This window comes from Octopus sinensis, linkage group LG18 (assembly GCF_006345805.1).
Source record: "Octopus sinensis linkage group LG18, ASM634580v1, whole genome shotgun sequence".
NCBI classification, from domain to species: Eukaryota; Metazoa; Mollusca; class Cephalopoda; order Octopoda; family Octopodidae; genus Octopus; species Octopus sinensis.
In genome coordinates, this window is record NC_043014.1 from 36125550 (window position 1) to 36140976 (window position 15427).

Here is a 15427-nt window from a genome sequence, read left to right on the forward strand (position 1 = left end):
TAAGCCAGCAGCAACTAGTCGAACAAACACTTCCGCGCATGCGTAATACAATAATGATGTTCTTAATTGTTTAATAGGAATGTAAATATGTTTGCAAATTGTTTTTGCTACATGTTATTCAGTGTTCTGAATAATTTTATTTTAATAAATGTTGCTTACTGCAAGTTATGGGTGATTTTTTTTATGACTTCATTGCTTTCAGGCTTAGCTTAATGTATTTTCGCGCCCGGCACCACAAAATGCATCTGAATAAACATCGCCGGACAGCAAATAGAGACTCAAACAATGCTTCGAAAATATTTTTCATTTTTAACCTCGTATATAGCACGCACTAGGGATTTTGACCTTTTAATTTTGGGGGAAAAATGCGGATTATACTCGAGGATTTACGGTATCTATCTATCTATCTATCTATCTATCTATCTATCTATCTATGCACATGTCTGTACATACATATACGTGTATGTGTGTGTGTGTGTGCATGGATGTGTGTGTGTGTGTGTGTGTGTGTGTGCATGGATGTGTGCGTGCATGCGTGTGCCTATGTGTGTGAGCGCGCGCATATTCGAAAACGCGTGGCCTAGTGGTTAGGGTGCCCACTCGCCCACGATCGCAGGATCGTGGATTCGATTCCCTCACCGGCGACGCGTTGTGCTCTTGAGCAAAACACTCCATTACAGGCTGATCCGGAGCACTCCGGCGTTCCGTTCATTGAATATGTTAAACTGTCCGCCTAGCCAGCAGGGTGGTATCGTTCGAAAGCTGCAACAACGTGCATAAGGGCGAGAGGTTGCGAATCTGAAAATTTACCGTTGTGTTTTCTCCCTAAGTATATGGGTACCTAAAACAATTTCCGAAGGCTTAATCTCACAAGCTGTTAAATATGCCAACATCGACTGCGAGAGTTCAGCAATAGGATCTTTTCTAAAAGAAGGCCAGATTTTTCTAGTTTATTTATTTATTGCATTTTATTTTTTTTTTGCAATAAATTAATTGCAATTTGAAACTTCGTATACTGGTAGAATGTGTCAAAAGAAAACATAATTGTAAACCAAAATGAAAACGGAAAGATCCCAGCAATAGTTATTTCTTTACTACCCACAAGGGGCTAAACATAAAGAGAGGACAAACAAGGACAGACAAACGGATTAAGTCGGTTATATCGACCCAGTGCGTAACTGGTACTTAATTTATCGACCCCGAAAGGATGAAAGGTAGAGTCGACCTCGGCGGAATTTGAACTCAGAACGTAATGCCAGACGAAATACGGCTCCGCTTTTCGCCCGGCGTACTAACGTTTCTGCCAGCTCGCCGCCTTAGTATAGTATAGTATAAGCAATAGTATCGAACAGGGGCCTAACAAATTAAAGCACTCAGCCATCCTAACGTCATAATAACATACACCCCCAACCACCACATGTATGTGTGTGTGTGCGTGAACAGACAGACAAGTATTTATTGATATAAGCGAATAGAAAACAAGATGTGAGATAATAATAGATTGAGAGGAGAAACGAAGGAACGGTGAGACGCCTGTTCCGTAAGTCTTGGCCTATCACAAACGATAATTTGCTGATTAACATTATATAATAGGAGAATTAGGTGACAGTGTAAACATTATCTGAAATACAGCCGTCACATCAACTACTACCGCAAACAGCAGCGTGTAATTAACATTCACCATCGTAAGCTATTCTCCGTAGTATGGCTAACGACTTTTGGGAGCAGTTATGTGGCGATTCTTCACAATTTTGGGTAAGTGTCATTTATATTTTAGATGCTCACGTACTGCTAAACAGCCTAAGAGAGCCATTCATAATTTAATAAATCGGATTTTATGTAAATAGAATAGAGTTTGTCAGCTCCGAAGAATGAATTTGTGACGTGCAAAACAACCCATTCATATAATAATAATAATAATAATAATTGTGTACAGTGCTCAGGTGCACGTATTTATTTTGTGTAGACTATACTAAATTGAAGCTTATGTCAACTTTTGAAGTATTTTTTATTGTCATACTTTGAATTGAATGAATAAATATAATTCTTTAAGCCATCCGATCATCTGAATGAATATGCATTTATTAAATTACATATTTTTCTTACTAACCTGCCTATTTTATTTGCCCGACGTCCGTTCAAGTTTTCGATGCTTGAAATTTTTGTGAAATGGTTTAATCGCGGTTATTGCCCTTGGTTGTGTTTATTTTTTTCTTCTAAATTTATTTTGCGAAGTTATGGGGTTGTTAAAATGTTCGGATAGAATTTCTTGCGATGTTAATTCATTCTGGTTTTGTTTGCGATCTTTGAGTTCAAACCCTGCCGAGCTTAATTTCGGAGTTAACAAAAGTACAGGTTTCTGGAGGTAGATTAGTGAGATAGATGTATCGGTCGAGGTTTTTTTTTTTTTTTTCAGCTGTGTTTAAATTCTGCTTAGGTGTGACGATATTCAGGCCTTTTCACCCCACCCACAGTAGCACCCTGTCCAAAACACAGTTGGCCAACCTGGACAGCCAGTTTTATAACCACCATAGACGACATGCTGAATATTTATTCCTCAATAGATCGACAGCGGCTGAATTGAACTGTATATAGGGATAATTCTAAGGATCATTTAAGTAGATGTGTATCAAATTTTAGATATACATTTTGAAAATTTCACCGAAACTTAATCAAATTTTATTTTTTATTTAATATACTATAATCGCGTTTTCTACGTTCTTTAACGTCAGGTTTGAGCTAGAAGCAGAGCTTTATAAAAACCTGCTTCAGCCGCCACCATCCTGGCTTCCTGTATATATCTTGTGCAACATCAAGTGTATCTACCTTTAATGAAATCTGTCGGGTATGAGTTGAAGAAACTCTGCTGCTATTTCTAGTTAGTCGAGTAACTGCGCAAAAGCTCAATTTGCGTAAATGTATCTTCTAACGAAACCATGGGACAGACCTGGTGCGGTCCTTCGCATTTTAGTAAGCAGTAATCTAATTAGAACTACGGCAACAAATTTCCATTAACTGTCTAAATTACCTGCACAAGAATCCTGCGAAGTTTTGAGACTGCTCAGTAGTGGGTTCCACTCACATTTTATAAGGCTTAATTAAAACTTGAATCTCGGCGAAGCAAAAGTTTTTGGTCTAGTTTTAATTTACAATTTATTCAATTCTATCTTATTTAAATCATATCTTTCAAACCAATAGCATTTAAAATTATCTACATTTACTCATCACATTGGTTCTGCGTAGTTTCATCCATGTTAAATTACGTATAATTACTTTCATTCTACATATCAAAGAATTTTTGGGGCAGTTAATTTTAAAAGTTATTTTCAGCTTCGGGAAATCCCATTCACTTCATAATTGAAGTGCATGCTAATTATGTTGGGAATTAAATTGGAATTTCTATGATTTTGTCGGGACTTTCCCAAAGTTCATTTTTTATTCCACATTCCAAAACTATAGGGATGGAAAGAAATTTTTTTAAAAACAAAAACAAAAAATAATCCATAGCCGAAGATGTGGCAGCGTGGTAAGAAGCTTGTATTACAAGTATTGCACCATCGTTTTGTACTGTTGCATCGTCTTCAGGAATAAAAATTGGTCAGATAAGTTGATGAAGTTGAGAGGTTGAAACATAGGTGACAAGTATATATACTCTCTTACTTGTTTCAGTCATTTGACTGTGGCCATGCTGGAGCACCGCTTTTAGTCGAGCAAGTCGACCCCAGGACTTATTCTTTGTAAGTCTAGTACTTATTCTATCGGTCTCTTTTGCCGAACCGCTAAGTTACGGGGATATGAACACACCAGCATTGGTTGTCAAGCGATGTTGGGGGGGGGGGGGGACAAACACAAACACACACACACACACATACATACATACATATATACTATGGGCTTCTTTCAGTTTCCGTCTACCAAATCCACTCACAAGGATTTGGTCGGCCCAAGGTGCCACGCAGTGGGAATGAACCTGGAACCATGTGGTTGGTAAGCAAGCTACTTACTACACAGTCACTCCTGCCCCACTTAAAGATCATGTATTTAAAAATGATCATTTAAAATGTGGGATCACAAAATTGTTTGGGAAAATCCTATGACAGAAATTCCAACCTATGTTGGACTTTTCTCATGTCATGTACTTATTTTTCAATCTATGTTTTGCTAAGTGCTCACAGTTTTAAAAAATCTGACACTGGTTTAACATAAGCATAAACTTATTCATGTACATAATACACATTCTCCATTCCATCACTACCAAGCCTTTATTCTCTTATAAATTCCTGAAACTGCCTTTCTGATTTGTTTGAAATATTTTTTTTCAATAATGTTTTGAAATGTAGATATTTTATCGAGAGTGTAGATTAAAATAGTGTTGATAACCGTAACGAAAAAGATAAAAAAAAAATCTTTTTTATCATTCTCTTGCCCACTCTTAATTGTTACATAATAATAGCGAAAATGATGATAATGATAGTGGTTTCACATTTTGGCAGAAAGTCAGTAATTTTGGGTGGAGGTAAGTCAGTTACAGCGACCTCGGTGTGCTCAGCTGGTGCTTATTTTACAGACCATGAAAGGATGGAAAGCAAAGTCGACCCTGGCAACATTTGAACAGAGAACATAAAGAGGGACGAAATGCCGCTAAAACATTTTACTCAACTGATTCTGCCAGCTTGCTGCCTTACTACTACTACTACTACTACTGCTGCTACTACTAACTACTACTACTACTATTACTACTACTACTATTACTACTACTACTATTACTATTACTACTATTACTATTACTAGTATTACTATTACTACTATTACTAGTATTACTACTACTACTATTATTACTAACTACTACTACTACTGCTACTACTACTATTACTAACTGCCACTACTACTATTACTACTATTACTAGTATTACTATTACTACTACTAGTATTACTACTACTACTACTATTACTAACTACTACTACTACTATTACTAACTACCACTACTACTATTACTACTACTATTACTATTACTAGTATTACTACTACTACTATTACTAACTACTACTACATATGTTGATGGTGATAGTACTACTAATAATGATGATAATTCTACTACTAATGTTGATAGTGACAATACTAATTATAATGATACTACTACTACTACTTATGATGATGATGATGATGACAATGATAATTATAATTTTGCTTATCACAGAAATTTTCTTGTAAAGATAAGCAGATAACACTGACTGAGAAGACCAATGAGGATTTTTGCCAATATTTTTTTTCCAGATTCGTAATCTCAAAAATACCCAAAAAAAAAAAAAAAAATTTTAGGGGGTGGGGGGTGGCAAAAGGAAGTCTTGCCTATGGTTGTAGCAATAATAGACATTTATTGTTAAATATTCCATTTGAGTGGAATTTACATTGAATAGAATAACTGAGTTGCAATGGAGCTGACACTGAATTTTAAGTTTAATTATACGAATAACAATACTTTGTATGCTTGGTATTGTCTGTATCTGTGTCTGTATGTCTACATATGTATGTGTGTGTATGTATGTGTGTGCGTGTATATATGTATGTGTATACATGTATGTGTGTGTGTGTGTATGTAGTGTGTGCGTGTATATATGTATGTGTATACATGTATGTGTGTGTGTGTGTATGTATGTGTGTGCATGTATATATGTATGTGTATACATGTGTGTGTATGTATGTGTGCGTGTGTATGTGTGTGTTTATGCATGTGTATGTATGTATATGTATGTATGTGTGTATATATATGTGTGTATACATGTGTATATATATGTGTGTGTATGTGTATGTTTATCATCATCATTGTTTAGTGTCCGTTTTCCATGCTGGCATGGATTGGACGGTGCAACTGGGGTCTGGGAAGCCAGAAGGCTGCACCAGGCCCAGTCTGAATTGGCAATGTTTCTACGGCTAGATGCCCTTCATGTGTATTTATGTGTATGTATGTATATACATGTGTATACACATACTACCTTATGTCTCTCTCTTATACTATACACATACTATCTTATATCTCTCTCCACCCCTACACACTCAATAATACTATAAAAAGAGACAAAATCTCCTGAAAAATTCAATCTGAAGACTCCAATAGAGTGGACGCAAGCACTAATATATGATTTATAAAAACATGTGACATATTAATAAATATCTGTAAATATAAAACCATTCAGATTTCTGAGTACCTTATTTCTTCTAATATACACAAATATATATGTATGTGTGTATGTTTATATATACAAATATATATATATATTTATAGCCAGTACCGCAGGCCGTAGCCAGTACCGCAGGGCCGTAGCCAGTACCGCATTGACTGGCCTCCGTGCTGGTGGCACATAAAAAACACCATCCGAGCGTGGCCGTTCGCCAGCCTCGTCTGGCACCTGTGTCGGTGGCACATAAAATCACCCACTACACTCTCGGAGTGGTTGGCGTTAGGAAGGGCATCCAGCTGTAGAAACACTGCCAGATCTGACTGGCCTGGTGCAGGCTTCGGGCTTCCCAGACCCCAGTTGAACTTTCCAACCCATGCTAGCATGGAAAGCGGACGTTAAACGATGATGATGATGATGATGATGTATATATGTGTGTGCATGTATATAAATATATGTGTATATCTGTGTGTGTATACATAACTGTCCTCATTCATCCACATCCCATAACAACACCAGAGCCATCTCATCTCTTGCACACTGCATATAATTCCTCTTGTAGAATTTATTTTGAGAATGCAAATGTGGTATATAAGTAATTTTGAAGTATAATATGTCAAGAAATTAAATACTAAATACAAAAATTGTATGCAAAAAAAAAAAAGAATAATAAATTGTGATTGTTATTGTTACATTGTATCAATATCCTCATCAATTAAAGGCAATATTTAATGCAGAATAATTATTTCCTGAACTGTTTTCATATTTTGTTATTTGCGGAAAGGATTACAATACATATTAAACATCATCTATCAAAACACTCAAAATTTTATTCAAGCCTGTATGGTTAAGAATCATTGATTGTAGTGACTGTTGGCCACAATAATAGTCCATGGATGTGTGATTGGTTTCATTATGGGCAAATTGTGGTTACATGTCCTGCAGCTGCATGTGGGCCATCTGGGGTTAGGATGGTCTTCCCAGGTTATCAACAGATAATTATTTGAAGTTCATTAAAAGTGGGCCTGTCTTTGGTGACAGCAGTAGAGCAGACCAGTTTTTCTGTTGATTGATACAGCTGGCAACTACAGTATATGAAGTTTCTCACAACATCAAAGTTGATAGTTACAAACTCCAGGTAAGTATATAATTGAATGAATAACTGTAATATATCATCTAAACAATATTATACAAAAAATGATGATCAAAGTGATGTTACTTCATGCACCTTTATGTAATGACATTTCCAAACATTTTTAGTGTATCTTCTCTCTTTATCTTTCCAGAACGAATCTTTACTATGGGGAAATGAACCAGGAAGCTGGCCCCAGTTTACAGACTGTTTTCAGAACACAGTGTTAATATGGATACCTACATTATTTCTCTGGATAATAACACCATTTTATGCTGTTGCTTTAAGTCAACAAAATGGCAGGCCGCCACGACCTATGACAAAGAAAGCAGTGTTTCAACTAGTAAGTATAATACTAATCAATATTCCCGATTGAGACCTTAATGATACTTGATGGAATGTGGTGTTTCCTATACAGACCCAACACCACAAATTATCACTGAAGGCTCTTAACTTTTGCAATTTCATATTTACTATTATTGGTAGTATTATCATGGCAAAATTTTCAGGGCAATAGATGGAATACCTTTTGCATTTAGTTATGGCCCTCTAAATTCTGAATTAAAATGCCACTGTAGTCAACATTGTTTTGTGTCAAGAACTGAAGTCAGTTTAATTGACAGTGCTATCTTCTAAGATTTGCAGCCTTGAACCTAGTGATGGAAAAAATATCTTGCTTCACTGGTTCTTCCTAGATACATTCTGAGTTCAAATTATGCTGAAGTCACTATATCTTTCTTCTTTCCGTAGTTGATAAAATAAAGTTCCAGTCGATATGTTGAGTAAATATCAGTATCCTTCTAAACTCTGAACTGTTCATGGTTTCCCTTGTGTTAAAATTACAGTTTGTTTCCACAGCACAAGTATTTAACTTTCAAATAGTCTCATTCCTATAAATGCTAATTGGTGCCATCTAAAGGAAAATATTTGTTGCTTGGTTACAGGGAATCATTGTAAGTAGCAACAGTATTCTTTATAACTGCTGAATGTTTCACTCATTAGTAGTGTTTAGTTCAAATGTTTTCAGAATAATTTCGTCAGTGATGAATGATCTAGGATAGACTGGTTTGAGGTTAAAAATGCTGCTTTGGTTATCACAACTATGTAGTTTACAGCAGATGAAGAGCATGAATCTAGCAGGCAATGAGGTTCAGGCATGGCTATGCAGTTGAGAAGCTTACTTCCCTATCATGTGGTTTGGGGTTCAATACCATTGTACAGCATCTTGGACAAGTGCCTTCTACAACAGTCCCAGACTGACCAAAGCCTTATGAATGAATTTGGTTGGCAGAAACTGAAAGAAACCCATTAAATACATGTGTGTGCTTTTGTTTGTGTGTACCCTTGTCTTGGACTGATGTGATGATTGCAAATGAGCATCACTCATATAAGCAGTATTATTAGTTTCCAGTCTTCCATGAAAAACGTCTGGCCATAGGGAAATATTACTATGCTTGGAAACAGGTTAAATTTGGCAACAGGAAGGACACCACCACTGCCCCACAGTTGTAAACCTGCCTCAACAAATTCTCTCTGTTCCATACCAGCATGGAAAATCAGGCATCAAAATAAAATGACACACAAAACAATTTCTATTTACCAATTTCATTCACAAGGTATTGGTTAACCTGTGGCTTTAGTATATGATGCTAAGCAATGGTTTTCACACTGTAAGATTGAACTCCTCACCTTTTGGTTCCTAAGCTAACTTTTTAACCATATCATTTTACATGCTCCTTCCATACTGGCGTGGGTTGGATGGTTTGACAGGAGCTGGCAAGTCAGAAGACTCTGCCAAGCTCTACTGTTTGTTTTGGCATGGTTTCTATAGCTGGATGCCCTTCCTAACACCAACCACTTCACAGAGTATACTGGATGCTTTTTATGTGGCACCAGTTGCAGTGACATTAGCAAATAACAAGCAAGAAAAGCACCCCCTCCATTGAGGAATATTGGGGTTGGTGGTTTAGCACCATGTGATGAGAAGTTAGCATATGAACAGAAGATTAGAAATAAATATCTTGCAGCTGGAGAAAGAAGAGAGAGATAAGATTGTGAAAATAAGACAATGATTGTGCATTGATATGTGTGTGAACCTGTCTCAAGATATTGGGCCTCATGGAGGAAATAGCAACATGATGAGATATCTGGTGATATGAAGTTCTTAAGGGCAGTGAGCTGGCAGAATCATTAGCACACCGGGCGAGATGCTTTGCAGTATTTCGTCTGCTGTTACGCTCTGAGTTCAAATTCCACCGAGGTCAACTTTGTCTTTCATCCTTTTGGGGTTGATTAAATAAGTACCAGTTGCGCACTGGGGTTGATGTAATTGTCTTAATCCGTTTGTCTGTCCTTGTTTGTCCCCTCTATGTTTAGCCCCTTGTGGGCAATAAAGAAATAGATATGAAGTTCTTGAGAGGACTTGCCCACATCAGCGAAACTGAATTCTAGAAGTACTGTGTTCCAGCCACACTAAACAAAAAAACTTTTCACATGTCCTACTCCAACAAACCAAACTACATCTCTTCTCTTCTCTTCCTCACATCTCTTTCATACTCTGTTTATCTCTCAATCCCCTGTCCTCAATCCTGTCCTCTTGGCTTGTTCACTTTATTATTGCTATCCAGGAGCCCCACCATCTATATATCCAAGTTTTCACTGCTCACTACATTCCTCTTCTTCACTCTCTACTCGCACTTCTTTGACTATGCCTTGCAACTTATATTATGGCCTCTGTGCCTCGAAGGCATGCCCTGGTACTCACCACCATCTCACTTTCTCTTCTTTTATTTGACCATCCCATTTATATTCTGACTCCCATTCCTTGTGAGTATGTCCAGCATTTTGCTACCATCTCTTTCCTGCTCTTTCTTCTACTTTTGTTGTCTCCCACTCTCTCTCTCTCTCTCTCTCTCCTCCTGCTCATCACTCCTGTTGGGTAACTATGTATCTCATTTACAGTAGCACATCTGTTTCTGTCCTCATTTCTCTCTCTCTCTCTCTCTGATCAGATAACCATGTACCTCCCCTATGGCAAGACACCTGTTTCAATCTCTCTGTCTCACTCTAACCCAGTGGTTTTCAACCATGGTTCCGCGGAACCTTAAGGTTCTGCCAGTAGAGTCCAGGGGTTCCGCAAGAAGTTACAAAACTGCTAAAATCAGCAGTAATTTTTAATTCTCCTGTGCAGATATGTGTGCATAAGACTATCAAATTATTGCACAGGGGTTCCTCGAGCCAGTGGAATGTTTCCTTGGGGTTCCGCTCCAGCAAAAAGTTTGAAAAGCACTGCTCTAACCTTTCATCATCTGACACAAGATCCCCTCCTCTAATTCCCCCTTCCCTCTCAAAAAATCTTTGTCTTGCAAGTTACTTGGTGACTCTGCCAGTGCTGGTACCACTTAAAAAGCATCCAGTCCTCACTGTGAAGTGGTTGGCATTTGGAAGGGCATCCAGCTGTCAAAACCATGCCAGACTGACCTCACCTGTACTTGTGTCATGTACAAAGCACTCAGTCCACTCTGCTGTGGGTGACTCGTGTTAGGAAGGGCATCTAGCTGTAAAAACCCTGCCAAACCAGACACAGGAGCCTGGTGAAGGCTCCTGTCTGGCCAGCTCCTGTCAAACCATTCATCTCATGCCAACATGGAAGGCGGATGTTAAACGATGATGATGATATATATTCTCTCTCTCTCTCTCTCTTTTACTCTTTTACTTGTTTCAGTCATTTGACTGCGGCCATGCTGGAGCACTGCCTTTAATCGAGCAACTCGACCCCGGGACTTATTCTTTTGTAAGCCCAGTACTTATTCTATTGGTCTCTTTTGCCGAACCGCTAAGTAACGGGGACATAAACACACCAGCATCGGTTGTCAAGCAATGCTAGGGGGACAAACACAGATACACAAACACACATATGCATATATATATATACATATATACGACGGGCTTCTTTCAGTTTCCATCTACCAAATCGACTCACAAGGCTTTGGTCGGCCCGAGGCTATAGTAGAAGACACTTACCCAAGGTGCCATGCAGTGGGACTGAACTCGGAACCATGTGGTTGGTAAACAAGCTACTTATACCACACAGCCATTCCTGTGCCTATGGTAGATTCTCCCGTTGAAGACAATATATGAGTGTTCAGCTTTTGTCGAATGACCTGCACAAATGATTTGTTCATAATGATCAAACGTTTGTGCTGCACATTAACTCACTGTCTCCATCAAATCAATGTTGTCTGAACAGATGCATTGCGTGTCATGTATCAGGTGTCAAAATGATTGCAAAACAACATGAGATGAAGTGGTTTGCTCAGGATCATAATGCACTACCCGGTCTAGGAACTGAAACCATGATCACTAGATTGTGAGTGCAACACCTGACCACTAGGCCATATGCCCCCCACCGCAAACACACACACACACACACTCAAAAGAAAAACAAAGCTGTCTCATCAACTTGCTAAAACACAAGATTAAATACTAGATGTAATTCCTTCAACTGGACTATTTCAATTATCTGTGAAAAGCCTCAAAATTTGTTATATATATTTACTGCCATTAAAATGAGAGCATTTTCCTTCATCATTATCATCAACAACATCATCATCATCATCGTCATCATATTCATCATTATTATCATCATATTCGTCATCATTATCATCACTATCTTAATGTCTGCTCTTCCATGTTTGCCTGTATCAGAAAAATATACATATTTGAAATGTATGTACAAATATGTATAATACGTATGACAAGAAGTAAAATTTTCTTCTATTTTAAAGGTGTGCTCATTCTTAAACTTGGACTCTGAACCTTCAGTTAAATTTAATCTTGTGCCACAGTTTGATATTCTGCATTTAGTAACTGTGGGACTGGAAACCAGTTTGGGAACTTTTGCCTCAGTTAATTTTCAAAGTCTTAGGTTGCTATTATTACTATTGATGACATTGATTTTTTTTTTAGAATTTTCTTCATTCTTTAATCTTTAAACAACATAGAGAAGTTGTTTTGAATGTAGTTAAATATTTTGATATTTTTCAGGTTAAATTTAGATACGTATGGCAAAAATTCTTTCCTATGTTCTACTTTTTACTTTCCTAAGATCATAGAGATCTATACAGTTTGTTTTTTTATTCCACTAACAATGAGACTTTGAATTAGAATATTTTTCAATTCTTCAACTCTACACAGAAGTTAGTGTTTGATAGAATTCTTGAAAATGTTTAAATTGTTTCAGCATCAAAGCTGTGGTCATACTGGAGCACCACTGTAATTGTGCAAATCTTTTTTGCTAAGTTAATCAGATTATTCATTTTTATATTGTTAGAATAGCAGAATGTGAAAGGAAGTTACTGTTTTGAATCTGTGGTTTTGTAACAGATATCTGTTTCTGTTCTTCCACACACTTTCATAATTAATGTTTTGAAATGACTGGTTAAATTTCTGGTTCAATACCATTATAAACAGTTATTGTTGCTTACATTACTTATTAGATTCTTAAATTCTATAAGCTTATTTAGATCTTCCTGCCATAGAATTAAACAGTCTTCTAAATATCTTTTCCAATTTCCTTTTAGATGGGTGTAAATTATATTTCTAAATATTTGAGATCTTTCATAAATTATCCTCTCATAGTAACTCATAGAATTGGCATATGTGGGGGAAACTTTAGTTCCTGTCACAGACCATGTTATTTGAGTGTATGCTAAGTCATTTGAATATGAAATGATTGTTTTGTAATATGAATCTCAAGACCACTTTAAGGTCATCACACTTCAACAAGTTCTGGTCCTTGAGGTGAGTTATCTACCTGAACTCACTCAGAAAATGTTAACAAGCACTTTCAAGTGCTTAAAGCTGCAGTGTAAGCAATGGCAGGCAATTGAGTAGACACATGCAAATAAATGACAGAGCTGTATTTCTTTTTACTTTTACTATTACTTGTTTCAGCCAGTAGCTGTGGTTATGCTGTGCTAGATAATTTTGTATTGTCATAGAAAATTGGGAGGAGAGGGACTATATAATGTTGAAACAACCATTTTTATGAAATAGTGTTTGCATGACTTTCTTAAAAATATTAAGATAAGCCTTATTATAATGTCATTTTTTTTTTCTCTTAGTCACTATGATAAAGCTACATGTCTCACACACATGCTAATTTACTTAGCCATGGTTTCTTACCTTTCTCTTCTCTATGTGGAAAGGGAGTGAAGACATATGGCCTAATGTTTAGAATATAATGCTTATGATTGTAAGATCCAAGTTCTGACTACTCATTTACTTGTTTCAGTCCTTTGACTGTGGCCATGCTGGAGCACTGCCTTTAGTCGAGCAAATCGACCCCTGGACTTATTCTTTGTAAGCCTAGTACTTATTTTATCGGTCTCTTTTGCTGAACCGCTAAGTTACGGGGATGTAAACACACCAGCATCGGTTGTCAAGCAATGTTGGGGGGACAAACACACAAACATATACACACACACACGCACACACACATATATATATATACATATATATATATACATATATATACGACGGGCTTCTTTCAGTTTCCGTCTACCAAATCCACTCACAAGGCTTTGGTCGACCCGAGGCTAAAGTAGAAGACACTTGCCCAAGGTTCCACGCAGTGGGACTGAACCCGGAACCATGTGGTTGGTAAACAAGCTACTTACCACACAGCCACTCCTACGCCTAATGGTTAGAATATTATGCTTATGATTGAAAGATCCAAGTTTTGACCCCCAGTTTTGAGCAGCACATTGTGTTCTTGAGCAAAACACTTCATTTCACATTGCTCCAGTCTATTCAGCTGTTTCTAGTCTATTTCCAGCAAAAGCTGGGAAGTTAACCCCGTGATGGACTAGCATTTTGTTCGAGGAGAAATGTTGTAATTTCAGTTACTTATATACCACAGAACCTGGGTTAAGTTCCTTCCTTATGATTCCTAGGGCTCATCACAGGTCTTTCTGGACAAGGGACCAAAGTGTTTTTCATATTTTATTTTCTATTTAATTTAATTTTGTTTTATTATCTTGGGTGTCTATTTCATGCATTTGTATTTTTGTGAGGTTATCTTTGACTTGCTTCAGTCATTGTGGCTTTGCTGGGGCACTGGCTTGAAGAACTTTTAGCTGAATGATTCAACCCCTGTACTTAGTTTTTTTAAGTCGGGTACTTATTGTCAGACTGCTAAATTATGGGGGACATAAACACACCATCACCAATTATCAAGTGGTGGTGGAAAACAAAAACAAAGTCACACACACACATATGAGAGGTTTCTTTCAGTTTCCATCTACCAAATCCACTCACAAATCTTTGGTTGGTCTGAGGCTGCCATCTATAGAAGACACTTGCTTGAAATGCCACACAGCAGGACTGAACCCAGAAACATAGTGTTGGAAAGCAAGTTTCTTACCACCCAGTCATGCCTTACTAAATTTTCAACTCGTCACTACTTTCATTGTATCATATCTTTTGCAAATCCCCTTATATTTAAATAACTTATTCAAGGCACATGTGTTAGTAAGCCCTCTATTCAACATCTATAATTATAGTGCATCAGTCCTTCCTGGAGAATAAAGGAAGAATAATTATCATTATCATCATTGCCTTCCGGCTATTGTTCTATAAATACTTCTATCTTTCTCTCCACTTTCATATCAATTTATCTTTAATCTTATTGTATTACTCTTTTTTAATTTTATCTATAGTTTTAACCTATATTTTTATTGTTTCTTTCTCAATTTATTTCAACATCATTAGAAACAAAAGTTCAATCCTTCATTATTTATCATTCCCTATATTTACTTTCTGAATTATTTTATATTGATATTTATTATTTTTTTTTTTGCTATCTTATTTCATTTTTTTTTTTCCACACAAACTCATCAGGTGCAGGCATAGCTGTGTGGTAAGAAGCTTGCTTCCCAACTACATGGTTCAGGGTTCAGTCCCACTGTGTAGCACCCTGGGCAAGTGTTTTCTATTATAACCTTGGGCTGACCAAACCCTTGTGAGTGGTTGTGGTAGATAGAAACTGAAAGAAACCTGTATGTATATCTATGTGTGTGTGTCTTTCTGTTGTGTTTGTCCCCCCCACTACCACTT

General features: G+C 37.1%; 1 protein-coding gene across 1 annotated transcript in view; it reads left to right on the top strand.

Annotated features, from left to right (window-relative positions):
• The first annotated feature begins 1461 nt into the window (after nucleotides 1-1461).
• The window catches only part of LOC115221398 (multidrug resistance-associated protein 1), a 72044-nt gene continuing 58078 nt past the window's right edge, over nucleotides 1462-15427 (top strand). The window contains exons 1-2 of the mRNA XM_029791577.2: nucleotides 1462-1755; nucleotides 7464-7652. Coding sequence (XP_029647437.1) covers nucleotides 1705-1755; nucleotides 7464-7652 — 240 coding nt within the window. The 5' untranslated portion in view covers nucleotides 1462-1704. The remainder of the gene's footprint in view (nucleotides 1756-7463; nucleotides 7653-15427) is intronic.